This window comes from Hyperoodon ampullatus (assembly GCF_949752795.1).
Source record: "Hyperoodon ampullatus genome assembly, chromosome: 13".
Lineage (NCBI taxonomy): Eukaryota > Metazoa > Chordata > Mammalia > Artiodactyla > Ziphiidae > Hyperoodon > Hyperoodon ampullatus.
The window spans coordinates 27,060,434-27,088,055 of NC_136926.1; the positions used below are offsets into that span (position 1 = coordinate 27,060,434).

The 27,622-nt window shown below is 49.9% G+C and overlaps 2 protein-coding genes across 4 annotated transcripts in view; one reads left to right on the plus strand and one right to left on the minus strand.

Moving 5' to 3' along the window:
- The window catches only part of PI4KA (phosphatidylinositol 4-kinase alpha), a gene marked incomplete at its 5' end in the record, with an annotated part of 95,569 nt that extends 92,035 nt beyond the window's left edge, over positions 1-3,534 (minus strand). For 2 of the 3 annotated variants that reach the window (XM_079717691.1, XM_079717692.1), the window contains one exon: positions 3,388-3,531. In XM_079717691.1, coding sequence (XP_079573817.1) covers positions 3,388-3,531 — 144 coding nt within the window. Of the gene's footprint in view, positions 1-3,387 lie in introns of all 3 variants that reach the window. The other variant, XM_079717690.1, reaches the window with a different exon arrangement.
- A 394-nt stretch (positions 3,535-3,928) lies between these two features.
- Positions 3,929-14,364, plus strand: SNAP29 (synaptosome associated protein 29). The gene is made up of 5 exons (XM_079716992.1): positions 3,929-4,180; positions 8,688-8,884; positions 9,668-9,753; positions 11,182-11,280; positions 14,053-14,364. The coding sequence occupies exons 1-5, from the start codon at positions 3,944-3,946 to the stop codon at positions 14,208-14,210; spliced, it is 777 nt and encodes a 258-aa protein (XP_079573118.1). The 5' UTR covers positions 3,929-3,943; the 3' UTR covers positions 14,211-14,364.
- Positions 14,365-27,622: the final 13,258 nt, after the last annotated feature.

Below are 27,622 nucleotides of genomic sequence, written 5' to 3' on the forward strand. Positions count from 1 at the left end.
TGTGGCATGCCATAGGGACAAAGATAGGGTAAGTTGTGTCATTAATGTGCCCCAGTGCCACTGAAAGCATGTCTGGCTGCCTGAGCTCCCATGTCTGAGCTGAGGTGTCAGGTCTAGTTCAGAAAACAGCCTTCCTCGGGTCAACCCTATCTGCATCAGGCCCCACTCAGTACTCTGTCTTCTCTGGAAAAAAGGAGGAGAAAGAGAAATGAAAACAAAGAAATGGGTCGGGGGTTTCAACACTCATCTCCCCACTTAAGTCTCCAGCTTTCTTATCCAAGGTGGGTACCCAGAAACTCTTACTCTTAAGAACCTCAAGAATCTTTCCCTTAGGAATGCTAATGGCTTCTCATCAACTGTTTTAAAGTAGGAGACTGCAGCAAGCAGACATACAGTATAGGACTAAATAGTAACAGTGATCCCAAGTATAATCAAGTCTCAGAATCGTAGATGAGGACAAGAGGAATTCACATATTTCCGATGCAATCAGCCACCTACAGAAACCTCCTCTTGAGAAAGAAGTAGTTTTGGGTCCTCAGGTCCACACACACATACATAGTCGTCCTCGCAGATAAATTTCATTACAGTGAAAGGATCTGAGCCAGAGAAACAGACACAGGTAGAGTCTGGAGAAAGCTGTGCAAGGGCTTCCTCTTGTCTCTCCCCACTGTGAGGGTGCACCCCAAGCACACACCCCTTACAGCAGCAAGCAACGCAGTAACATGAGAGTGATGTCTGTGCCAAGATTTTTACTGGGGGCTGGTCATTTAGGCACTGCCTGCCTAGCAACCATCAAAATTCCAGATTCCCAGAAGGAAAGCAGGTGCTCACGTAAACCATGCTGCTTACACAGAGTCAGACACAGTGAACCATCCTGATCAGTTAGAGAATGGAAGGAACAGTTCAAGCACAAAGTTCCTGATGCCAGCCAAGGGCCAACCTTGCGAGCAAGCCCTTTTGAAGACAGCAGCCCCGGGGAATTCCTTGGTGGCGCAGTGGTTAAAAATCCACCTGCCAATACAGGGGACACGGGTTTGATCCCTGGTCCAGGAAGATCCCACATGTCGTGGAGCAACTAAGCCCGTGCGCCACAACTTCTGAACCTGTGCTCTAGAGCCCATGCACCACAACTACTGAGCCCGTGCGGCACAACTACTGAGCCCGTGTGCCACAACTACTGAGCCCACGCGCCAGAACTACTGAAGCCCATGCGCCTAGAGCCCATGCTCCACAACAAGAGAAGCCACCACAATGAGAAGCCCGTGCACTGCAACAAAGAGTAGCCCCCACTCGCCACAACCAGAGAAAGCCTGCGCGCACCAACGAAGACCCAACGCAGCCAAAAAGAAATTAATTAATTAATTAATTTAAAAAAAAGAAAAAAGAAAGAAAGAAACTGGTAATAATAGCCTAGGTTTTGGGGTTTTTTTTTTTTGTGGTACGCGGGCCTCTCACTGTTGTGGCCTCTCCCGTTGCGGAGCACAGGCTCCGGACGCGCAGGCTCAGCGGCCATGGCTCACAGGGCCCAGCTGCTCTGCGGCATGTGGGATCTTCCCAGACCGGGGCACGAACCCGTGTCCCCTGCATCGGCAGGTGGACTCTCAACCACTGCACCATCAGGGAAGCCCGCCTAGTTTTAATTTTTAAAAAAACAGCAGCCCGGGCTCTGTTAACTCTTTCCTGCTGTGGTTTGTAAATGAGCTGATGAAACTGAATGGTATTAGGGAGCCCAACCTAAAAGCTGCATTAATTAATTGTAAAACATTGTGTAATCTTGACTACCCAAGGATTACCATAAGATACAAAACTATGCTGCAGTTACAGAATGTTCTTGTGACTAGTGAAGAAGACTGAAGAAGGCGAGCTGAGCTGAAGGCGCATTTTTCAGTTACTGCGTGAGGAAGGGTGCCGCCACTGCTAGAGCCGCAGGACCCTCTTCTTCAAGATCATCCAATTCCCTGCACCCTCTTCTCCAAGTCCAGCAAGCAAACTTCTGATACAACTTTTGGTCCTCCTCCTAAGAAGAGAATGTGCTGACTAGCTGGCATGGATTTGATTCCATAAAGCAGCACTGTGGTCCATCACTCAGGCTCATGCAATAACAGTGATCATTCATTAGGCACCCACCTGCCTCCCTTTATTCATGTCATTCTGTCGATTTTCGCAATACTTTTATCAAGTATGGCCCTTGTATTTTGCAAGGGAAAGCAGAGGATCAGACTGGTGAACTGACCTGCCCAGACTCACACGAATGTAAGTGAATGACACAGGATTTAAATTCAGGTGATCTTATGGCTACAACCCATAGTCTTTCCATTCTATTGTACTCCTCCTTTGACTAGAAGTCAGGCTGGCATCAGTCTCCCAAGACCTGCTCACTGTGCAAGTCTGAGAACCTACAAAGCCAAGGAAGAACCAGGTCACTCTGCCAAGGTGCCTGCAACAGCCTTTTAGCTTCACCTCCCTCACCAGAGCCATAAAACCACTCCCAAGCGCTCTTCTGCTGTCAGACAACGTTCTTTCCATCCGCCAGGAAGCTGTGGAGAAGAATAATCCCATCCCTTCGGTGCTCACTCATCATCACGCCCTGGTGGGGGAGGAAAGCTGCCCTTTACTGACCACCTACTCTGAGCCTAACTCTGGGCCAGGCACTTTCTGCCTGAACTCATTTAATGCTCAAGAACCACTTCATTTCACAGATAAGGACACAGAAGCTCTGAGGGTTGAAGGAACGTCCAAGACGACATACAGTGACGGTGCAGGGACGTTCCGACTCTAAAAGCTGCGTTTTTCCCCACCGTCCCAGGCACTCTTGGGGCTGCCTTTCACCTTTCTCCCAAGATAAGGAATCCCCGCGGCCTGAGTTCTTTTCTTCAAACACCCTCTCTCAGCCGGTCTAACGCCCCCTCTAGTCTCAGAGACAAACAATGCGCAGCAAATGTGCGTCTCAGAAACCGCTTCCAGACACGCTGCTTCACCCGCCCTTCACCACTGAGGGCAAAGCGCGGAAAAGCGCCCCTTCCCCGAGGACGGCATCGCCCCAGAGTCACGAAACACAAGGCAGGACGAGTGGGGAGCCGACCCCAGGCTCGACCCCGGCCCTCGGCTCTGCCCGCGCCCCTCGCCGCCGCCCCCGCCCGGCGGTGTCACCAGGCGGCCCCGTGGCTCAGCCCGCCCGAGCTCACGGCCCCGCCCGCCCGCCACACGGGCCCCAGACCCCCACCTGCCAGCTCCCCAGCCCTCGGCACCTAGCCGCGCCAGCTCCTCCCTCAAGAGCACCCCGCGCCCCCGGCAGCCGGGACCCCCTCGGCCTCCCTCAAACCCCCGCCCCGCCTCCCGCGCCCCGGGCCCCTCCTTCTGTCAGCCCGCGCCCAGCCGCCGAGCTACCTTCTCCAGGGATGCCGGTCTCTGCACGGCCAGGGAGCGGGCCAGCGACAGGACTGTGTTGAAATAGAAACCCCGTGACGCGCCGGCGCCGGAGCCCGAGCCGGAGCCGCCGCCACCGCCTCCCCGGGCCGCAGCCGCCGCCATCATCGCCCCGCGGCACCGCCCGCCGGCTTCCCTCACCGGGATCTCGACTGCCGAAGCTCACCGCGCAGGCGCGGCTCCATCCGGCCTCCCCGCCACGTGACCTCTCTGTTGCTGACGCCAGCGGGGCGTGGCCTCGGGCAGATCCACCGCTGGTGGGGGCCGGGAGCCGTGCGGCCTGGGGCGGTCGCGAGCTCCGGGCGTGGCCCCACCCCCGGTGCGAGGCACGATGGTCGGCTCCGAGGCGGGGCCTCCGCGAGCGGCTGGCGGAAGGAGTTTGCGCGGCGCCGGCTACGGGCGTACGGGAGTTTCTGTAGGTTCTCTGCGCTACGGCCGCCGCTCTTTGGTCAGAGAGCGCCCCTCGCCTTGGCCGCGCCCGGCTCCTCCCGCCTGCCCCAGGCCGAGCGCTGGCGCCATGTCGGCCTATCCCCGAAGCTACAACCCGTTCGACGACGACGCGGAGGACGAGGGCGTCCGGCCGGCGCCGTGGACGGATAACCGCGACCTCGCGGACTGGCCCGGCGCTCCCGCCGACCGACAGCAGGCCCTGCGGCAGGAGGTGCTGCTCCGGGCCGAGGCCACGGCCGCCAGCACCGGCAGGTCCCTGTCCCTGATGTACGAGTCCGAGAGGATCGGGGTCGCCTCCTCCGAGGTGAGTCCGCGGTCGCCGGGGCTCCTGGGGGCTCGACCGGTCAGCCAGGACGGGTCTTGTACTTTGGTGACTGGACGGTCGGTAACAATCTGTTAGCTACGTAGAGACGCGCGTTTTCACACCCGAAAGGGGCAGTTTGCCCCTGGCGATCTCCTGAACTTAGTCCACAGGATTGTTGTTTTTCTACGCCTCGTCAGGGGTCATTTCCACGCTGTCCGGTCCAGGTAAGTAGGGATTCTAGACAGCAGACCCCGGGTTAGGGACATGGAGGGTCTGTTCCTTTTACACATTTCCTGGACAGAAGCCTGGCCCGTGGCTTCAGCCCTTCCCCCTGGAGTGACCCAGCGAGGACTGTGCCTGCTGGTGTCAAGCGTCCGAGGAGATGGACCTTGGGTTCTTCCCGGCACTAAGCGCTCCTCCGCCTCGCTAGGAGGGGGTGAAGGTCTTGTCTGCCTAGACACTGCTGAGTGCGCCGGAGCCCGAGTCTAGGGCCTTACGTTTCCTTCCCGATCCCGACGAAGATGTCCTAGAGAGACAGGGGCGGTCTGTGACAGTCTGCCGTCCCAGCTCAGCTTCTGCAGTAATTCTTAACGTCCATAGGTGGTTTCAGAGAGTAGGACCTTGGGTAAGAGCTGTTCTTTCTTAGGCACCACAGTGTACTAATGAAACAGTTGTGTTGGGCATTTCTTTAGAAAGTTTTAAAAAATGTAATAACCTGTGATTGCTATATCAGCTAAAAGTAATTCATCTTAAGCATTTGTAGTTGTGGAAGCTAAAGCATCATGTTCTTCCCTGGGTCTCTTCGTAATTCTTTTCTCTGGGAAAGTTCCCTCTGACCTGGTCACTTACAGTCTTGGACAGTTTTGAGGTCTGTCCCATCATTCTCCCGTTACCACTTCCTTGGGTTATCTCCCTTCCCCACTTCTCCTTATCACCAGATCCCTCAGTGGCCCACCTGCCTGTCTTTAGCCCCATTGAGGAAGCTTTGCTTGTGTCTACTGGATTCCTACATTACAGTCTGAATGGAAAATGTTGACTTAAATTTGGGAGGATTGCCTGAGGTCTTAGGGCCCAGGTGGAGGGGTCACTTGATTAAGGGTCCCAGGCCCAAGGAAGCCAACTAAGAACTGTTTAAAAAGCCATCTTTGGGGACTTTCCTGGTGGTCCAGTAGTTAAGACTGTACTTCCAATGCAGGGGACGCGGGTTCGATCACTGGTCAGGGAACTAAGATCCCACATGCCAAGCAGCACAGCCAAAAAAAAAAAAAAGACATCTTTGGCAACTGAGAACGGGTGAAGTAGGAAATCAGAGTGACACAAAGTAGAATACTGTGGCAGAGGATACCCTGGAATCTGGCTTCTAAGGCTAAGGTGTAGATAGGAGGAGGAGGAAGGATGTTCCCAAGGAAGAGAAGAGTCACGCAAAGGCACTGGCCCAGCGCCGCAGCTCCTGAGCAGGAAAGTGTCGCCCAGGAAGCCTTCCAGGAAAGGGCCTGGAGGAGGAGCTTAGGACCCGGTACAGTCAGAGGGCAGGTCAGGAGTGCCAAAAACACAGAGGATGACGTTGTTTCATAAGGATTGTGGTGACAAACCCCATGCTGCCCCCAAAGTTCCTTCTTTCCTATAATGGGGACTATGAGAGCAAAGGCAGAGTGGCACCTCAGGCCGTGAGGCTTGGCATGGCTAAGCCAGGTGTTGCTGTGAGAGGTACAGTATGATCATGACTGAGCAGGTGACAGGCTCTGTCATCAGTGCGATTACACATGGAATTTTTCCAGGATTGAATCAGTTCTCAATTATTGGAGGCCCTGGGAGGCAGGAATGGTCAGCAACCCCATCTCCACCCCACCCCATAATCACCAAATTGTCTTACTGTCTTTGAATCCCTTTCATCGCTCTTTCATTCCCCTGGGGGATGGGGGGGTTGGTGGTGAGCTCTGTCCCAGCAGACCCAAATCACCACTAAACTAACCTCCTAACTTAGACAGGTGCCCGTCACATACCCAGCTGAGAGGTGCGGAAACAGGACACGTTTTAGACTGTGAGGACTTGACTTTTTTAGGCCCAGCGTGGCAGCAGTGGGAAAGTTACTTAGTCAGGTCACCTCTAGTGAAGGAGAGCTGCCCTTCTCCTGAGAAACCTGTAGGGTTCACCTCTCTGGAAGGTTCTCGCCTCAGGTCCTGACCCCACAGGATAGAGGAGAGGTGGGCCGGCCTGGGGAGCACAGTGCAGAACCGTAGAGACTTGTAGGCCACATGGCTTTTCCACTTCTCAGGCATGATTTGTTTCTTCTTTTCTTTCCCTAAGGTATAATTTTTGTGAAGTGATAATCCAGTCACAGGGTTCAAAATTGAGATGATACAGAAGGCTGTGAAGGCTCCTCCCACCTGCTGCTCCCCTACCCCCAGCCACTCACCTTCTGTTCCTGCAGTGTCCCTGTGGAGATATTCTGTGTATAAAAACATTCTTATACTTATCTTTTTCCTTTTTTTTATAATTTTAACTTAAGCAGAAGTGTTCTGTATATGCCACACTGCACGTTGCTTGACAAGGTGGAGGGCATTCCATAGCAACACGTGATGTGCTGCTCTTTTTTTTTTTGGCCACACCGAGTGGCTTGTGGGATCCTAGTTCCCCAACCAGGGATTGAGCCCAGCCCAGCAGTGGAAGCGCAGAGTCCTAACCACTGGGCGTTTGCCTGTTTGTGTCCCACGTGGACGCAGTCTTCATGTGCCCTTTCACCACCCTGGCCAAGGAGACGTCCTGCCCCCTCTGGCTGCTGAGCACACGCCAGTGATGTTTTGTGGGGCCCAGGGTCTCAGTTCAGGGAGTCCAGCAACAAACCTTGGATGAGGGCCTGAGTGGCCAGCTTGGTTAGCATCAGCAGAAAGGGAGTCGGGCCAGGATGCTCTCAGCAGCCCGGCCAGCACATCCTACACACAGTCTCGTGCGGGGCCCCCTCACCTCATTGAGTCTTTCCAGCACTTGACAGTCGCCAAACCCTGCTGGGCCTTCGGTTCAGAGAGGTGGGCCACAAGGGGACGGACACCTCTCCAGCCTGGGAACGGAGGCCATCACAGCCCTCTGTTCTGGGTGTCCCCTTGAGTTGGGGTGGTGCCCTCATCCTCTGGGCAGACCCTTCCCCTCTCCAGATGGGGGGCTGTACTGACCAGAGCCTCCCCTCCAAGACAGCCCGGGCTGGTTCTGATGCAGCCAGAGTTCTTAGCACAACCCTATCCTGAAGCAGAAGCTGATGGAGGGAGATGAACAGCTGCTCGGTTAAGTAATTCCCAGTAGATTTTATAAAGTATCAGTGATTGAATTTGACTGTTGAAAAGTTCTAGGATCAAACTTGCTGGCTCCTTAGCTGTGACGAGGCACCTTGTGAGGCCGGGTCTTTACCATCCAGGCAGGTCATACATCCCACACCAGCGCCGTGGCATCTGGCCGTGTCTGCTGCTGCTTCCTAAAATGTCCACCCGTGGCCGTCATAGTGTCTGGGAGACCTTGCTTTGCTGACCAGGAGTTGTGCTGGGGAAGCCCAGGGGCTGTCTGCTCTGCAGCCTTCTGCCTCTGAGAGTGAGAAGTGCTGTTTAGAGGTGTTGTGGGGGTCCCCAGGAGCACCCTCAGGTTTAACGATTCCCTAGAAGGACTCAGAATTAGTAGAGCTGTTATACTCACGGTTGTGGTTTGTTACAGCAAAAGGATGCACATTAAAATCCTCAAGGGAGACAGGCTGGTGGGCAGAGTCCAGGAGAGCAAGCACAGCTTCCCGTTGTCCCCTCTCTGTGGAGTTGTGTGCGCAGCCTGCACTCCCCCCACTGTGACGTGTGACATCCAGGAGGTACGGCTGCTCGCCTGGCTGACTGGAATCTCCAGCCCCTCCCAAAGGTCACGCTGTGTGGCTCAAGGCCCCCCACCCTGTAAACCATATTGCTGATGCAGACTGTCAGGCTGACCTGAGGACTCAGGGAAGCAAAGTCACTCTTCAGGCTAATACGAGGGCAAGGAGCCAGACAAGGCCTTTCTCGGGAACACACGGCGTGAGTGGCCCCGGGCAGCCTGCACATGCAGCGAGGGGCACCAGCTTTTGCCCTTGGTGGTTCTCTTGCCGCCTAAGACCACTCTACACTGCCACTCCTGCCGGGACGGAGCCCCGTATTCGAGCATGTTCACCGCCAGCTCCTGCGTCCCTGCTGGTGCGTATGTGTGTCATGCTCCCTGGGAAGGGGAGCAACATTGATGGGGGTAAATCTCAAGTTTCTAGATTCAGCATATCGACTCCAGATCAACCTCTGCCTGCTGGTTGTTCAAAACCAGAGTTTAATCGCAATCAGATCGAGACACTTAGTGCTGGCACCTTCCCCTCCAGAGCTCAGGCGAGACTCAGGTTGGGGTGGGGGCTGTGCCATCCCCAAGTGCTGGCTGAGGATTTACAGAGAGCCTGCCTCTGCGGGTGACGGGGAGCTACAGAAGGTGCAATGCCATCACGTCTCATCCTCCCTAGGAGCTCGTGCGCCAGCGAGGGGCCTTGGAGCGCACGGAGAAGATGGTAGACAAGATGGAGCAGGATCTGAAGACCAGCCAGAAGCACATCAACAGCATCAAGAGTGTGTTCGGAGGGCTCGTCAATTACTTCAGATCCAAACCCTCAGAGACCCCACCTGCGCAGAATGGCACCCTCGCCCCCCAGCCCAGCAGCAGGTGAGCGGTGCCCGTCTGGCCAGAGCAAAGCAGCAGAGGGGGCTTTAGTGCGGGTGGCCGAGCCTTTCAGGACACTTTTCATGCCTTAAAGGGACCAAAGGACCCTGAAAGTTACTCACTGGGAGGGATTTGTCTTCAGACATTTTGAAACAAGAAGCGTTCTCCACTGCTCTTGATTGTGTGGATGTGACCGCTGTTCAGTCTGCAAACTCTGCGTGAATTGGGTCTCCGTAAATTACTGCTCTGGGTAATTTGAAAGAGAGAATGTTCACTCTAATCAGTATAGATGTGACTCACTTCACAGAATTTTTGCTTTAAAAAGTCTTCGTGTCCAACTTCCCCATATCTAATTTAAGTTGCCCATTGATTATCATTTTAAAATCAGAGATTATTTTCCTCAAAATTTTTGGCTAGAGGTATAATAAAATCATACTGCAATTTTGGCTGGCATATAAATGTCGTGTGTTCAAATGTAAAATAATTCAGTTTTTGCTAAAACATGATGGTTGCTCGTATGTCAGATCATTGTATCTGTCTTTTATTATAAAGACAATATCACCATATTACAGAAAATCTACACCTTATCTACCGTAACACAAAGAATGTAGGTTGCTCCCCTTATTCAGTGTTTTCATAATTGCAGTTAGAATATTCATTTGGCTTTGTATCTTGGTCAGAAGAGGCATTTGATTTTCTCACGTGGGCACTGTTAGAAAAGACTGCACTGTCACAGGTGGGTTTCCTTTCTAAAAGTTTTCTTTTTCTCGTAACTTTTATCCAAAGGTTGAAAGAAGCCATAAGTACAAGTAAAGACCAGGAGGCACAGTACCAGGCCAGCCACCCAAACCTCAGGAAGCTCAATGACTCAGGTCAGTGCTCCCGCCCACACCCGGGTTCTGCGGGGACACCTTGCACTGGGTAGGGGCGTCGGGGGCCCCAGTGCCTCTCTCAAGGACCTGGGGGTGTGCGTTATGGCGGGTTCAGCCCTGCTCCCCTGTGGAGGGAGGGATAAGGAAGTGGGAGCCCGGCCTGTATAGCTCTGAGATCTTCAGGCGGGGAAACACCTATGCTGAGTAGGATATGACCCCCCGGACATCCACGGCCTAATCCCCAGGCCCCAGGAATATGTCAGGTCACGTGGCAAAAGGGAATCGTGGTCGCAGAGGGAAGTACAGTTGCTGATCGGCTGACTTGAGATGGGGAGATTATCCTGGGTTTTCCGGTTGGACCCAGTGAAATCGCAAAGGTCCTTTGCAAGTGGGGAGGAGGCAGAGGAGAGAGCGATGGAGTGAGAGGTTTGAAGGTGCCTGGCAGCTGGCTCTCAGGTGGAGGAGGGGCCGCTGCTAAGGATTGACCTCCAGGGGCTGGAAGGGGCCGGGAATCGGATTCTCCCTAAGTGCCTCTAGGGGAGCCAACCCCACTGACACCTGGGTCTGAGGCCAGGGAGACCCAGGTTAGACGTCTGACCTCCAGAACCGAAGGATGGTTTGTGGTATTTTGTTGCAGCGACAGAAGGAGGCTAATGTAGCCCCCGAGCCCCAGTGGGCGCAGAAGTGGCTATGTGGACAAGGAGCGTGAGATAGGAGGTGTTTTGTGTCAGATCGTCCCGTTAATATCAAATGATGGGCCCAGAAACATCCCTCATCTGGAAAGGAATCAAGGCCTCCTGGGGGCTCTGTCGACCCCTAGAGAGCCAGGCACATTGGAAGTAACCAGATGCTTCCTGTGCCGCCTGCGGGCACAGCCAAGGGGAGGCCTGGCGGAGGAGGGTTCATCTGGGAAGGCGAAAGCCGCAGAGGAAGTGGGAGAAGACTGTGTGCTGAGGGGCTTCCGTAGACCATGCTGAAGGAGAGACCCCAAGTCTAGAAAGAGATGGTCCCCAGAAGACATAACCTGGGTGACAGGGCTTTTCTGTGTGCATTTGGAAACTGAGGTTCAGAGAAGATTTCTCGGGGCAAATGTGCATCATTTAACGTTTCTTTTTCCGGAGCCTGTGTGGGTTTGCGTGGTGGCTGCTCCAACTGTCATACCATTACGTGCATGAATCTCTTTCCTGAGCTCGAGGGTCCGTGTCTGACCAGGTGACCCATAGGCTGGGGTTCTTTGATCTCCAAGGGGCTGCCCTCAGGAAGCGTCTCCCTCCCGCCCCTTCCCCATCCCCCGCCTGCCTCTCTCGGTGGCCTCAGAACCAACAGCCTTAGTCCTTCCACCCGTTTTCCAGATTAAGATGAGTTTTGTGAAGTGGCATTTCAAGTGTGTCAGTTAACCATCCTCCCGGTGTTTCTTTGTCAACTCAGACTCCATCCCTGGAGGGGCCGATTCTGCCATGAGCTCCGAGGCTTACCCAAGGAACCCGCACCTGCGCACCTGTCACCAGAGGATCGACAGCAACCTCGGTAAGACCAGAGCACTGCCACCAGCACCACGGCTTGTGTGCACCGGGGCCCCCCATTGTCCACCCCTGCACACACACACACACACGCACGCGCGTGTGCAACATCCCAGCCCCTCACCCTCTCTGGGGTCTGCCCGCTTGTCTCCATCCCCACCTCTTGTCTGGGAGGTGACAGCGACAGGGTCAGGGTCTGGGGACTACCCCGTGCAGCCTGAGCTCTGCCCACCCCCCTCACCATGCGGCCATGCCACCCTGCTTCCTCCGTGTGCCCTGGGCTCGGGGAGGGTCAGGTGAGCAAAACTGGAAGGCTCGCGGGAGGCGGCCCAGCAGGTCAGGCATACATAGGGCCAGCAGCACCTTGGCCGCGTGACCAGGCGCCCTGCTTCCTGGGCCTCGGGCTCCAGGGTGCCCTGTTGTAACCACATACCTGCTGGCTTCTCTGGTGTCTCCCTAACCAGTCTCCAGAAACACAGGAGAAGTTCAGTTTTGTCCCTACTTTACACCCAGGGCCCAGAAGGCGAGAATGGAGAGAGGAGGGGGTTATTTGCAGTCGGGTGGAGAAGCTGGCCCCTCAGCAGCCCCCTCTGACCTTTGCTCCCTGCGTGTGAACCTCCCCCATGGCCACCCAGGTCACTTGTCAACCCTCCTCCCCCTTAGAGAATGGCAAAGAGGGTGAGACGGAAAGGAATGCTTCCCCTGCTCTCTCCTCCCAGGGGACACGGGCCCCCAACTCTCCCAGGGCAGTGCCCACTCCAGCAGCCTGGGCCCCTGGTACAGCACGTGAGGCAGACCCACATCCTTTGTTTAACCTTCATTTAACCTTTGTTTCTCAGCACATAGACACATTGTAGAAAACTGTGAAGTTAGGCAAGTGCCCTAAGGAAACCAACACCCAAATTCCACCGTCCAGCAGTGACAACTGCTTTGGTGTCATTCCTTCTGTTTCTCCACCCTGAACCCCAACTGCTCTCTGCCCTCGGAGCCCAGGGATACCCCGGAGGTCACTGCTTGCTTGTCCTCTGGACTCGGCCCTGGAGCCGAAGGCGTCAGGCAGAGGGTGCATCTGCCAGGCCTGGCTCCAGAGAAACACAGGGACTGGCGGGCCCCCCATCCTCCCCACCAAAGGTTTCCCCACCAAGAAAGGCTGGCACTGGTGCCTGCTGGGGGGAAGACCTATGCAGGGGGCGAGATTCAGGAATGCAGGGAGTGCAGCAGGAAGAAGACCAAGGACAGCCCACCCCAGAGGCTGAGAGTATGCATTCGGACGGCAGGGTGAGCGGGACACAGAGCAGGCCCGTCCACGGGCCCTGCTGATGGGGCCACACCACTGCCCCAGGCAGGTCCCTCTGCCTCCTGGATGCCCGGCCCTGCTGGCGGTCCCTTGCCAGGCGGCCCTCCCTGATCCAGCTTCTCACCCCAATGCAGCTCCTTGCGGGTCCCAAGCCGTCCCAGCTGCCGGCAGCTCCCTGAGACCTGGGCAGCCTTACAGCTGTCGGTGTCCATGGGACACAGGGGCACAGGCTTTCTTTTCTTTTCTTTTCTTTTTGTTGTTTTTGTTGCGTTGGGTCTTTGTTGCTGCACGCCGGCTTTCTCTAGTTGCGGCAAGCGGGGGCTACTCTTTGTTGCGGTGCACAGGCTTCTCATTGCGGTGGTTCCTCTTGTTGTGGAGCACGGGCTCTAGGCATGCAGGCTTCAGTAGTTGTGGCACGCGGGCTTAGTAGTTGTGGCACATGGGCTTAGTTGCTGTGTGGCATGTGAGATCTTCCTGGACCAGGAATTGAACCCATGTCCCCTATATTGGCAGGTGGATTCTTAACCACTGCGCCACTAGGGAAGTCCCAGGAAGACCACTTCTAAAAAATCAGATTCTGCTTAGATTTATGGTGCCATTGCCAACTATTTGTGTATTTTGACCTTTTTCACTTAACGTTTATCTTTAACTTAGTGAAAAGGCTTGCAAAGCACCACCTCTTCTGTTTTCCCCCAGCTCTTAACTAGTAAAAGGGCAGAAAGCAGCTCTGGGTGTGACCCCATCCCCACACCCTGTGCACATGCACACACACATTCAGGGCACACACGTGCGCACACACACACACACACACAGGGAAGGGGCTTTATATTCATCTGGACAGAGTCAGTCACATCACGACTCCCCTCTGCAGTCTGCACAGCCCCATCAGGGGACCCCGGGCCCCTCGGCTGGTCTCCTCCCCACTCGTGGTCCGTTCTTTCTTTGTCACTGTGCTAAGGAAGCCCTTCACATACTCGAAGCTGACCATGTCCTTATAGACTTTATTCCTCTTAAAAATGAATTGGGATTGATTTTTACAACTTTTTGTAAAAGAAGGGAAATACTTATTACAAAGACTGGAAAAGCCTGAGGTGTATCTCAGATGTGTTTCCAAATGGGGATCTTCTTCTTTGCCACTCTGGACCTGTGCTTGACCCAGCTTTAGGGAGCTGGGGATGTAAGGTTCAAAGACAGCTGAAAGATATGTGGCTCTATATGAATTTCTAAAATAAACACCGTGTGCTAACAGTGGGTGTCCTGGTGGGCGGCAGGGAGGAGTGGCTTTCCCGTTAAGCGCTACTGCTTTCTCTTCACTTGCACATGTTTTGGAGCATGTAACCAACGCCCTGGCATCTGGCCTGTCTTCCAGGGAGGAGGGGTCAGTGACTGCAGTGCTGCTGAGCCCATGGGGGGAGCATCTGGGGATGCAGGTCCCGATGCTATGACTTGGCTCAGGCCCGTGTGTGCTCTCCTGTCCCGCAGATGAGCTGTCCGTGGGCCTGGGCCGGCTGAAGGACATCGCCCTGGGGATGCAGACGGAGATTGAGGAGCAGGACGACATTCTTGACCGCCTCACAACCAAAGTGGACAAGTTAGACGTCAACATCAAGAGCACAGAGAGGAAAGTTCGGCAGCTTTGAAGATGGAGGTGGATTTTCCACTCCATCGCGATGAAAAGATTTGAAAGGTCTCCTTTTAAACGCCCAAGAAATTTCAGTTATTACTTTAGAATGTGATTTCACATGTGTTTGCAAATGTTGTAACAGAGTGGGTCTCAAAAGAGGTTTTATTGTAGAGAAAGCGTGTGCCCCACTTCTCTGAGGGCCCTGACTGGAGGTGTGCGGGCAGAGTGGTGGTCATGCCGGCCTCTGCTTCCGTCTGCTGTGCTTCTCGTCCCCAGGCCTCCGCGAGGTAGAGCGCTGAGGGCCATGTGACCCGTGTTTGTGGGCATCCTTCTCCCCTCCACCCCCACGAGCACATTGTGATGCTCTGAGCCCCTTGGCAGGCATTTGATTTTAGTAGGAGGGGGTTCAGACCAGCCCTGCTCACTGTGACGCCTGGAAGCACATAGGGAGCTGGGTGAGCCCTGCTGCCCCTGCGTGGGGTCAGGAACACGTTCTGCCCTGGCTGGAGGCTCCCTGGCCAGCTGGCTGAGGCCTGCAGAGCGTGAGAGAGGAGCATCACACAGACGTGCTCCACCAAGCTCTCTGCCCTCAGGTTACCTGGACCAGGCCCCGCATCCAAACATGTTTACTTGGTGCCTGGGGTCCCCTGGCCCATCCAGCATTCCCACCCACTCTTCTGCGCTGCTGGCAACATGCCTTGACCCATCACTTGATTCTCTGGCCCCAGTTTTAGGACTGGAGCTCCACTAATGACACTGTCTGTGCACAGAAGGATATGGCTTTAAAAAAAGCACAGACGTTATCATTCTACCTGGCCTAGCTTGTTCTCTCTTTATTTTACAAAAAAAGAGAATCATTTAAAAGTACTAATTAAAATTGATTTCTGTACTTAAAGGAATTTCTTTACGTTGGTACCTCCAACAAAATAATTGAAACCACGAGGTCCTGGTCTTTTTAAAAGCAAATAAATTAAAATATTTTGAAGATGGTGAAAGGGACTGATTTTAATAAGACAGATTAGGTTGGAAACCTTAAAATCACAGTGCCTTTCACCCTGAAACCTGGCCCCAGCACAGTGACCTTCACCACTTTGGTTCAGTAGAATATAAACAAAGTCCCTTAAAGCAAAGGAACGTCTTTAAGGGGCAGCAGCAATGCAGCAGCGTTTATGTAGCAATTCAAATATAAAAGTTCCATCCCATAATGCCTGACTTTCCTAAAAACACTGACAGCCTCCGTGGGCAGACACATCTTTCTGTCATGTTCCAGCCGCCCTGCGAGTCTGACCCACATCACTGGGAATGTCACAGGGCATGCGGATGCCGTGGAAGGTAATCAGACCCACATCTTCTTATCACGAGCCCATCATGGTTGTTCTCCTGGTAACTGGAAAAAGGAAGAATTTTACATGTCCACCTGGCCCACACTGAACGAGTTCACAGGGCCTCCAGCAAAAAGGCTGCTCCGAAGCGTGACACCAGGATGCAGGGCAGCCTGGGGGTGCCTGTCTACCCAGCATCGTTCCGGGTTTTCCTCCCTGATGCCTTCCTCAACGGGTGTCATAACTGTTCCTGCTCCTTGCCCTGGGGCATAGACATGTGGAGATTGGTCAGCACACCTAGACCTGAGCCTCTCCATTCAAATAAATACAGACAAAGGCCACTGCCAAACACTGCAGCCCTCCTCTCACATAATGGGGTTAGTGATTTAACCAATTTGAAGCAAAGTAGCACCTTATTTTGTGTCTTTTGTTGGATTGATGAAGCCGATCACCACCACCCCCTTTTTTACCCCAAGCTGTGGAGGGAAGGTTGCCCTCACTCTTCTAGAAACGTTTTCCTCGCACATGTCTCCCCGTATATTTGGTTCTGTTCTTGTTCACATTCCTCATTCTAAGGCCTGGGCCAAGGGCCTGTCTCATCCTTGTGCTGGGCAGCATCTCTGCCGGGTCCCCACCTGTTCCCGCACCCACTGAGGGCCAGTGGCTGCTGCCTCACACAGCAGAGCCACTCACACTCTCAGAGAACAAAGCAGGACCAGAGGAGCCTCCAGGACCTGCGTGTGGTGACTGTGAGCAGAGGAAAACTCTGCCCTCTGGACACACGTGTCAGGGAGACACGGGGGTGCCCGGCCGGGGTTGTCCTTCTTGCCGCATGGGGTCCAGAAGACAGATCTGGAATTCCACGGTCGACCTGGAAACAAACTGTGCCTTCCAAAGAGTGGCTTTTCTAACTCAAGGTTGGTTACACGTTAAGTGTGCTCCTAACTTAACAATAAGCGCGTCCTCCTTCGGAGGAACTTTCTAACATAGTGATCTGTAGTTAACAGTGGCAGGTTGCCTCGTGGATGTCTTTTTTGCGTTGTATAGGAAAGGAGACCTGAATTTACCTCAGGTGGCAAGAATGGAAGTACATAAGTGCATTTTAATTTCTCTTTCTTTAACTTCTTTTTGTGAATATGTGATTTTAAGAGTACACCACACCAATTTAGTAAAAATCTTACACTTTGCCTACATAGGCCTTTTCTGCAGAATTTTTAAAGTCACCAATGTCGTTAAGCGTCTTCAGCTCTGATGGGTGAAATGTGTACAAAACGATGAGCTAGTCGTTAAAAGTGCACACGGGGGCTTCCCTGGTGGCGCAGTGGTTGAGAGTCCGCCTGCCGATGCAGGGGACGTGGGTTCGTGCCCCGGTCCGGGAGGATCCCACATGCCGCGGAGCGGCTGGGCCCGTGGGCCATGGCCGCTGAGCCTGTGCGTCCGGAGCCTGTGTGTCCAGAGCCTGTGCTCCGCAACGGGAGAGGCCACAGCAGTGAGAGGCCCGCGTACCATAAAAAAAAAAAAAAAAAACTACTAAAAGTGCACACGGGAGGAGGGGCTTCTGCTCAGAGTGTGTGTCAGAGCAGCTCTTGTACTTCATGCCTTCAACTCAGCAAATGACCATATTCCTTAAAATAAAATGTGAAGTTGTTTTTTAATCAAACTTTGCCTCCTGTGAGGTCCTTTTCAAAGAGCTGGTGGCGGTGGGGGGGAACCCTCCTTGTTGAGCCCTCAGGTGTTTGGTCCTGGCTGCCACATCTCGTGCTTCTTGAAAGCCTGTCAACCTATCTGTCCTGCCTCCCGGCGCCTCTGCAACGCTGTCTAGCTCAGGGCTTGGCACACCCTCAAGGCCCAGAGATTGGATGTTTTAGGCTCACAGGCCAAACAGTATCTTCACATCGTCTTCCCTGTGTCCATCCCTAATGACCTCACTTTAAGTTAATTACCTCTGTAAAGACCCTGTCTCCAAATGTCACGTTCTGAGGTTCTGGGGGTTTAGGGCTTCAACATATTAATGTGGAGGGGGGTGGCAGGGACCTGACATCTGACAGCCTTTATCTTCTTGGTGGGAACAAAGAGGACAGTAGAGGTGGATCATCAGGGAAGGGCTGTCAAAGGCCCAACTGAGATGCGGACTCAGAAGGACCCTAGTAATTAACACCTTTTATAGACTTTTTTAAATAGTGGGGTTTCCAGCCCTGGAGTCACCAGGTGCTTTTGTGGCTGGAGTTCAAGAGTAGGCCTCCTGCCTGGGGCAGCCAGCGGAGCCGAAGAAGGCGAGTGAGAAGCCAGAGCTCTGGCCTGAGGCCTCGGGAGAGGGTCTGGCTCCTTGATCGGATCACCAGGCTGAAGTGTGGGCGCTGGCCCTGGCGCTTGGAGCAGAGGATGACTGACACGGATCTTTGCACTTTATAGTGTCTCAGATTCTCCCAGAAGAATTCTCCCGAAGTCTAGGCAGGACCCGGCTTGAAAGTAGGCCAAGAGCCAGGAGTGAAGCAAGTCCCATGAACGTGCACAACACTGCTTCCCCCACAGAGGCGGCTTTTAGGGCTTTGGACCCACAGAGGCCAGAGACAAACCTCAAACCAGGGGCACCTCCAGGCCATTTAGAAGTTAAGTCAAAATCAAGTTCTGCTAGGGTTTGATTGACTTTTTTTAAAACATTTTACTTTGAAGTTTCAGGTCTTGGAGACAGGCTGGTGCTAATCATGCCACCCCACCACTTAAAAACCTGCTCTGGGGCTTCCCTGGTGGCGCAGTGGTTGAGAGTCCGCCTGCCAATGCAGGAGACACGGGTTCATGCCCCTGTCCGGGAGGATCCCACATGCCGCGGAGCAGCTGGGCCCATGAGCCATGGCCGCTGAGCCTGCGCGTCTGGAGCCTGTGCTCCGCAACGGGAGAGGCCACAACAGTGAGAGGCCCGCATACCTCAAAAAAAAACAACAACAACAACAAAAAAAAACCTGCTCTGGCTCCCACCGTGGTTACAACAACAGTGCTTTTAGGGGAGCTAGCACATGATACCACTTCCACAGCCCCAAGTAGGGGTTCCAGGCCCACAGGCCAGAGCGGGCCAGTTTCTTACAGAGACTCACCAAAGTAACAATGACTATTTTATTTTATTTATTATTATTTATTTATTTTTGGCTGCACCCCGCGGCTTGCGGGATCTTAGTTCCCCGACCAGGGATTGAACCCGGGCCCCAGCAGTGAAAACACTGAGTCTTAACCACTGGGCCACCAGGGAATTCCCAACAACGACTTTTAAAATGAGCTAGAAGGCCATAATTACTCATTTACAACAAGAAATATAATTGTCAAACAATTTAAGCTGGAGTGTAAGCTGCAAAGTCGATGGGACTCCGGAGCTTGTGCCCAGTGAAGGGCGAGCACTCAGCAGGTTTCTGTAAATGAATGGCTTAAAAAAAACGAAGGCCAGAGGGCAGTGAAATTCTTGTCCAGTGGGCACATGAAAATGTGCTCAACATCACTAGTCATCAGGGAAATGCAAGTCAAAACCACAATGAGCTATCACCTCACACCTGTCAGAAAGGCTGTCATCAAAAAGATAACAAATAAAAAGTGCTGGTGAGGGGCTTCCCTGGTGGCACAGTGGTTAAGAATCCACCTGCCAATGCAGGGGACACAGGTTCGATCCCTGGTCCGGGAAGATCCCACATGCCACAGAGCAACTAAGCCCACATGCCACAACTACTGAAGACCATGTGCCTAAGGCCCATGCTCCACAGCAAGAGAAACCAGTGCAGTGGGAAGCCCACGCACCGCAACGAAGAGTAGCCCCTGCTCAACGCAGCTAGAGAAAGCCTGCGCACAGCAAGGAAGACCCAGTGCAGCCAAAAATAAATAAATTAAATAAATTAATAAAAACCACAGTGAGATATCACCTCATAGCCGTCAGAAAGGCTGTCATCAAAAAGACAACAAATAAAAAGTGTTGGTGAGGATGTGGAGAAAAGGGGAGACCCCTGTGCGCAGTTGGTGGGAATGTGAACTGGTGCAGCCACTGTGGAAAACAGTGTGGAGTTTCCTCAAAAAGTTAAAAATAGAACTATCATATGATCCAGCAATTCCACTTCTGGGTATTTATCCAAAGGAAACGAAATCACTATCTTGAAAATGTATCTGAACCCCAATGTTCACTGCAGCACTATTTACAATAGCCAAGATGTGGAAGCAACCTAAGTATCCATCGACAGATGAATGGAAAAAGAAGATATGAGATACACATGCACCCAAATATTATTCAGCCATAAAAAAGAAGGAAACCCTGCCATTTACAATAAAATGGATGGAACTTGAAGGCATTATGCTAAGTAAAATAAGTCAGACACAGAAAGACAAATACTGTATGATCTCATTTATATGTGGAATCTAAAAAAAACAAAAACAGGTTCTTCCCTGGCAGTCCAGTGTTTAGAACTCGGTGCTTCCACTGCACGGGGCACAGTCGATCCCTCGTCAGGGAACTAAGACCCTGCAAGTCACGTGGTGGAGCCAAAACAAATAAATAAATAACAAAATAAAATAAAAACAGAAAGCAGAGTGGTGGCTGCCAGAGGTGGGGAATGGAGGTGGGTGAAATGGGTGAAGGTGGTCATAAGGCACAAACTTCCAGTTATAAATAAGTTCTAGGGATGTAATGGGCAGCATGGCAACTGTACTTAACAACACTGGATTGTGTATTTGTATGCTGCATACTTGAAATTTGCTGAGAGTATAAATCTTAAAAGTTCTCATCACAAGAAAAAAAATGGGGGGAGAGGGATGATTGGGAGTAGGGGATAAAAAAAATTAGAAAATTGAAACTTATATGAGGTGATGTCTGTTAACCAAATTTATCATGATGAAGGGAGTCAGCTCAGTGCTCTGTGATGACCTAGATGGCTGGGATGGGGCGGGTGGAGGGAGGTCCAGGAGGGAGGGGATATAGGTATACATATAGCTGATTCACTTCATTGTACAACATTGTAAAGCAATTACATGCCAATAAAAATAAATAAGTAAAAATAAATTTTAAAAATTTATCACGGTGATCATTTCACTATATATACATATATTGAAACGTGTTGTACGCCTGAAACTATCACAAGGTTATGTGTCAATTATGCCTCAATTAAACTGGGGAGGGGGAGTGAAATTCTCACTAACACTGCAAAGCCCATTCCCTCCCTGTGGGAAAGCTATTGGAGAAGCCAGCTTAAAATCAGAAGATCTCTTGGTGCTTAGTCCTCTGTAGACTGAGCACCACCAGGCAGGGCTGTGTGGTTTTCACCTTTGCACCCCACCAGCTCCCAGAAGATGCTCTGCACACATGGGCCAAGTGTATTCACCCCCTAGAAGTCCATTATCTCAGGATCTTAGAAAGGGCTTCTTTCCTGAATTCCGGTAAGGGGCAGTTTTAGTCTGGTTTTCTTGAATATCTACCCAGAAGTCATTTTTCTTCTTCCTGATGCCAAAGCCCCAGTCTTGTTCAGTGCAAGTCAGGCAAGGGTGGCCCACTCTTGCCCGGTCGCTTTAAGAATGAGAATGTGACCCAATGGGTCATGGGTCAGGGATGGGAAGGGGAATCTCTCTGGAGGTTTCCAGAGGAAGTGCTCTTTGCCCTTAAAGAGGGATACAAAGGAACAACAGTCCTTCCTCCACTGGGCCTCGTCATGACTGGATTGGGTGAGGCCTGGGGTAATTGCAGCCACCTAGCCACCAGCCAGAGGATGAAGCCAAAATCTGAAGGTATTTAGACCAAGAAAATCAGAGGAGGACTTCCCTGGTGGCACAGTGGTTAAGAATCCACCTGCCAATGCAGAGGACACGGGTTCGAGCCCTGGTCCAGGAAGATCCCACATGCTGCAGAGCAACTAAGCCCGTGAGCCACAACTACTGAGCCCATGTGCCACAACTACTGAAGCCTGCTGCACCTAGAGCCCATGCTCTGCAATAAGAAGCCACCGCAATGAGAAGCCCGTGCACTGCAACGAAGAGTAGCCCCCGCTCGCTGCAACCAGAGAAAGCCCGCGTGCAGCAATGAAGACCCAACACAGTCAAAAATAGATAAATAAAATAAATAAATTTATTTTAAAAAAAGAAGAAAGAGAAGCAGACCCAGGGTCTGGACATCCTAGTTCTTGAGCTGCCTGACTACAGCCCTTGTGTTATGGGGAATGACAGATACCCTTACTGCTTTGACTATTTTGAATTAGGGCTTCTAATCATCACAGCAGAAAGCTGGCCTAGGAAAGATGGTTATATCATGAGTCCATGGTGAGTAAATTCTCCTAAGGTCACTGAGTCATTCTAGAGCTGCAGGAATGGAGCCATCTGATTGCCTAATTGCAGGAGGGTTGAACCCCAAGCTGAGTCATCAATGCTTTTTAATAGGATTTGCACTGGGAATTAAGAGGATCCTAGGTGATCTGGGGGGTTAAACAAAAATGAAGTCTTCATTTTCAGAAGCCAAGATGTTCAGGGGAACTGCTATTATGATGGGTAGGAAACTGAAATGTGTAAAGAGGGACCTGAGTAGGAAAAAAAAGTGTTCATGCTTTCAGGCTAGCTTTTGGTTTCATTTTGTGTGAGGAAAGGGATTGAAGTTTTCTGTCCACCGCCTACATCATTAAAAGGATGTTCCCTGGGAATTCCCTGGCAGTCCAGTGGTTAGGACTCTGCACTCTCACTGCCAAGGGCCCAGGTTCAATCCCTGGTTGGGGAACTAAAATCCCACATACAAGCCTCGAGGTGCGGCCAAAAAAATAATAATTAAAAAAAACTTCAAATAAAATTAAAAAATAAAAGGATGTTCCCGTATAGAGATGAGAGCACAAGGAAAAGCTATTTTAAGAAACTTTGTCCCTCAAATAGAGGTGGTAATCCCAGGATGTGATGCAAGACTCTCGCAGCAGGTAAGCCAGAGTCCTAGTTTTTTTCAGGCAAAAATCTCTAGTTCTGGCTCTATTACAGAATGGCCACCCTGCCTCCCGTAATGGGACCTAAGTATGGCATAAATGCTATATTGTGGACTGAAAGTTATCTTAGAATGAGAATCAAACTATTACTATTACTTAAAAGGCAGGGTTTCAGCTGCAGGACAAGTCAATCACCATTGTCCTACTCATTGTGGAAGGGAAAAGATATTTCTCTCAGATGGAAAGTCAAAACTGAGCAGGAAATCTCCAGGAAGTACAAGTCAGGCTGCACATTAGAATTAGCTAGGGGCTTCAGAAAATACTGACATATGAAAAGATTCTCAACCTCACTCCTAATAAGAGAAATGCAAAATTAAACTACTCTGAAAATTTTTTCCACCTATCAGGTTGCAAGAATCTGAAAGTTGGACATATAATTACACCAATATCCAGTTCTCCTCTACTTCTGAGAATATGGAGAGAATGCAATTCCTGCTCTCTCTTCATTTAGGCTTGTCATTTGACTCATCCTCATCTGTAAAATGCAAGCAGAATTAACCTACTTCCTCTGGGATGAAACATTTAATAGCTGGTGCTATTCAGCTAAAGAGACTCTCCAGTTCTGCTCCCCAATTCAACAATAGTGAGAAGCTCAAGTGTTGTGCTTGGTGTAGCCTCAGGACCGTGGTGCTTCCACCAGCGTGGATTGCTGAGTCAATGCTCAGAGGAACATGCCCTGTCTATGGCTAAGTCAGAAATAAACCTTTCTTGTCTTAAGCCACTGTTGCATACACCCAGCCTGGTCTGACACACACTGTTGATGAAGCTGTGGGGAAACAGGTGTTCTCTTCTGTTACTGCTGAAGGACAAAATAGTATGTTACAGAGGGCAATTTGACCATATCTGTGGATGTGCATATATCCTTTAATCTGCAGTCCCATTTCTGGGAATTCATTCGCAGAAAGACCTGCTCTTACAGACTGAATGTTTGTGTCCCCCCAAAATGCATAAGTTGAAACCTAATCCCCAATATGATGATGGTATTTGGAAGTGGGGTCTTTGGGAGGTGATTAGGTCATGAAGGTGGAGCCCTCATGAATGGAATTAGTGCCCTTACCAAAGAGACCCCAGAGAGCTCCCTTGCCCCTTGCACCATGTGAGGACACAGGAACCAGGAAGTGGGCCTTCACCGGACACCGAAATCTGCCAGCACCTTGATCCTTGACTTCCCAGCTTCCAGAACTGTGAGAATTGAATTTCTGTTTATAAGCCACCCAGTCTACGGTAGTTTAACAGCCCAAACAGATTAAGACACCTGTATACATGTGAAATTACAGGCATACGAATACAGTTATACATAGTGACATTGTTTATAACAACAAAAGTTTGGAAATAATTTGAATATCTGTCTATGGAGGCTGGTTACATAAACTATGGTATATCTTCACAATGGAATAGCATGCAAATGTAAAACCAAACAAAAAAATAGTTCTCTACATACTGATATGGAAATATTTCCAGGATATCTCATTAGATTTTTTTAAAAGCCAGATCCAGAAGAGTGGATAAAATGTTTCCTTTAGTGTAAGAATGGGGGAAAATAAAAATATTCTTCTTTTTATTTGCATAAAGAAACACTTGGATAATACACAAGAGGCAAATAAAAATGGTAAAACAGGGACTTCCCTAGTGGTCCAGTGGGTAAGATTCCATGCTCCCAATGCAGGGGGCCCTGGTTCAATCCCTGGTCAGGGAACTAGATCCCACATGTGTGCCACAACTAAGTCCACATGCCACAACTAAAGATCCCACATGCCAAAATGAAGATACTGCGTGCCACAACTAAGACCTGGGCTGGCCTTAATAAGTAAACTTTTTTAAAATGGTAAAACACAGGGACCTCCAAGATAGATGGGGTGGGAATAAGACTTCTCAATGAATATCATTTGTATCATTTTTGTATTTGAACCATATGAATACATTACATATTCTTTAAAATACAATACTCAGGTCTCCCCATGTCAATTCAATTAAATTAGTCTCTTGAGTTGAGGCCTGAGCTTTTCATTTTATGCCACCCAGGTGATGAAATGTTAGCAAGAGTTAAGAATAGCGGTTTTTTGCCTCAGTCTCAGATGAAACAAGGGATTAGAGAAGTAGTTTTATGTTGCAGGTGTGGGTAATATTTGGCCCGTGCTCTGTATTCTAGAACCTAACTCTGGTAGCTCAAGTCAGTCCTTGTGGATGTAATCCTATACCTGGATGAGGGAGCTCCATCTGGGATGAGTGTTGATGGTGCTGTGGATGTAACAAGGAATCATGTGCCAGGCTGTCTGGGGATAAATACTGTGAAACAGAGAACTGACCAGACATAGAGATGGAGTAAGAAGCAAACCAGTACTGAATGTATTTATCAGGGGTGTGTGGTTGTAACCAGGGGTCTGTTTCAGGGAAGAGAATATCTATTAGAAATCCTGGGTCATACTGGGAGCAGGACAAAAGGCACACATTCAATATGGAAGATTTTTGGTCTAAAGATGGCAAATCCATGGGCCAAATCCAGCCCACTGACTGTTTTTGTGTGGCTTGTGAGCAAAGAATAGTTTTACATCTTTACATGGTTGGAGAAGAAAAATCAAAAGAAGGATATTTCATGACACAACAAAAGTATGTGAAATTCAAATTTCAGGGCCCATAAATAAAGTTTTTGTGGACAAAGCTACACTTACAGAGGGCCAAAAAGCACATGAAAAGATGATCAACATCACTAATTGAGAAATGCAAATCAAAACTACAATGAGGTATCACCTCATACCAGTTAGAATGATCATCATCAAAAAAAAAAATCTACAAACAGGGACTTCCCTGGTGGTCCAGTGGTTAAGACTCTATGCTTCCACTGCAGAGGGCAAAGGTTCAATCCCCTGGTCAGGGAACTAAGATCCCACATGCCGCACTGTGCAGCCAAAAAAAAAAAAAGAACTGAAAAAAAAAAGAACTACCATATGACCCAGCAATGCCACTCCTAGGCATATACCTGGAGAAAACCATAATTTGAAAAGATACATGCACCCCAATGTTCATTGCAGCACTATTTACAATAGCCAGGTCATGGAAGCAACCTAAATGTCCATCGACAGATAAATGGATAAAGATGTGGTACATATATACAATGGAATATTAGTCATAAAAAATGGAGAAAGATGTGGTACATATATACAATGGAATATTAGTCATAAAAAATGCCATTTGCAGCAACATGGATGGACCTAGAGATTATCATACCAAGTGAAGTAAGTCAGACAAAGACAAATATGATATCGCTTATATGAGGAATCTAAAAAAAAGGGTACAAATGAAATTATTTACAAAACAGAAGTAGAGTCACAGATGTAGAAAACAAACTTGTAGTTACCAGGGGGTAAGGGGGGGAGGGGTAAGTTGGGAGATGGGGATTGACATATACACACGACTATGTATAAAACAGACAAACAACAAGGACCTACTGTATAGCAGTAGAGCACAGGGAACTCTACTCAGTACTCTGTAATGACCTATATGGGAAAAGAATCTAAAAAACAGTGGATATGTGTACACATATAACAGATTCACTTTGCCGTACAGCTGAAACTAACACAACATTGTAAATCGACTATATTCCAATAAAAATTTTTAAATAAAATAAAATTTCCAGGGGAAAAAAAAAAGCTACACTCACATCCATTGGAATAAAGCCACATGTTGTCTGTGGCTGCTTTTGCACTGCAATGGCAGATCTGAGCAGTGTGACAGAGGCCGGGTGAGCTGCTCTCATCCTCTGCAGTGATGACTCAACAGCGTTTTGAATGCCACGTTATCACTGTCTCACAGCATCTTATTTTTTTATTGCCAGTGCACATCCATGGTCAAAAGAGGAAAATCAGACTTTGAATATCACAATTTTAAGGTAAAGTGGCGTGTGGATTATTTTGTTATTGAAGTCGACAGCAAAACATTGGGTTGATGCAATGACACTCCATCTGTGCTAAAAGAATGCAATATACATCAACTTAGACTAAAGCAGTCATCACTGTATTCCCAACTCAGAGGAAACCAACAGTTAGAAAAAAATAGAAAATTTCAGATGGAATATCTCATTGGAATTTCTTCACAAAAATAAAAAAATGAAAATGAGGTTGCCACCAAAGTGGGTTTCCAAGTGTCTGATTTGTTAGCCAGAGAGAGCCACTTACTGATGCTAAGTTAATTGAATTGTGTTGATTTTAGAAGCCAAAGAAAGGTATCCAGATAAAATAAACTTGCTTTAGACATTCAGTGAGAAAGTTGCTCAAAGACTTGAGGATATTGGGAACACCATCAATGGTCAATTAGAGAACAGGATAGGGAATTCCTTGGTGGTCCAGTGGTTAGGACTTGGCTCTTTCACTGCTGTGGGCCCGATCCCTGGTCGGGGAATTAAGGGCCCACAAGCTGCTTGGTGCAAACAAAGCAAAACAAAAACAAAAACAAAAAACAGGACAAATTATTGTGAGTGATTTTCCTTGATTATCAATGAGTTGATAGATGTCACCAATACTGTCCAGTTGCTTTTATTTGAGGTGTCACTGCTGAGTTTGATGTCACCAAAGAATAAGCCTCTTTGGGACTTCCCTGGTGGCCCAGTGGTTAAGACTTCACCTTCCAATTCAGGGGGTGCGGATTTGATCCCTGGTTAGGGAACTGAGATCCCACATGCCTCGCAGCCCAAAAACCAAAACATAAAAAAACAAAAGCAGTATTGTAACAAATTCAATAAAGACTTTTAAAAACATGGTCCACATCAAGAAAAATCTTTAAAAAAGAAAAAGAATAAGTCTCTTTGAAGAGTCTGCACGGAACAACTAGTGGCAAGAATATTTTCAGAAAAGATGAGAAATCACTAATTAGACACAACCTGAAGGGGAATCTGCTAAGATGTGGTATGTTTGCTGGAGATAAAAATGTGTGAAGCAGAAGGAGGCCTACTTGGACAAATTTATAAAGCTCTAGAAAATGTAAGGCGTTTAGAGCCTATGGTTATTCATTGTACTCAAATTACTCATCAGGAGCTAATTTGCAGAAAATATTTGAATCTATCATGTGTTATTGAACTAGAGTTACCCACAGCAAACTTCCTTTGCTATTGTTTTTAATCCATCATCAGATCTGTG

Bases quoted from the DNA above. Each gene is read 5' to 3' on its own strand.
- SNAP29 (XM_079716992.1), top strand. From the start codon at position 3,944: ATGTCGGCCTATCCCCGAAGCTACAACCCGTTCGACGACGACGCGGAG. The intron at 4,181-8,687 runs GTGAGTCCGCGG...CATCCTCCCTAG, and splicing joins TCGGGGTCGCCTCCTCCGAG to GAGCTCGTGCGCCAGCGAGG. The intron at 8,885-9,667 runs GTGAGCGGTGCC...TTTTATCCAAAG, and splicing joins GCCCCCCAGCCCAGCAGCAG to GTTGAAAGAAGCCATAAGTA.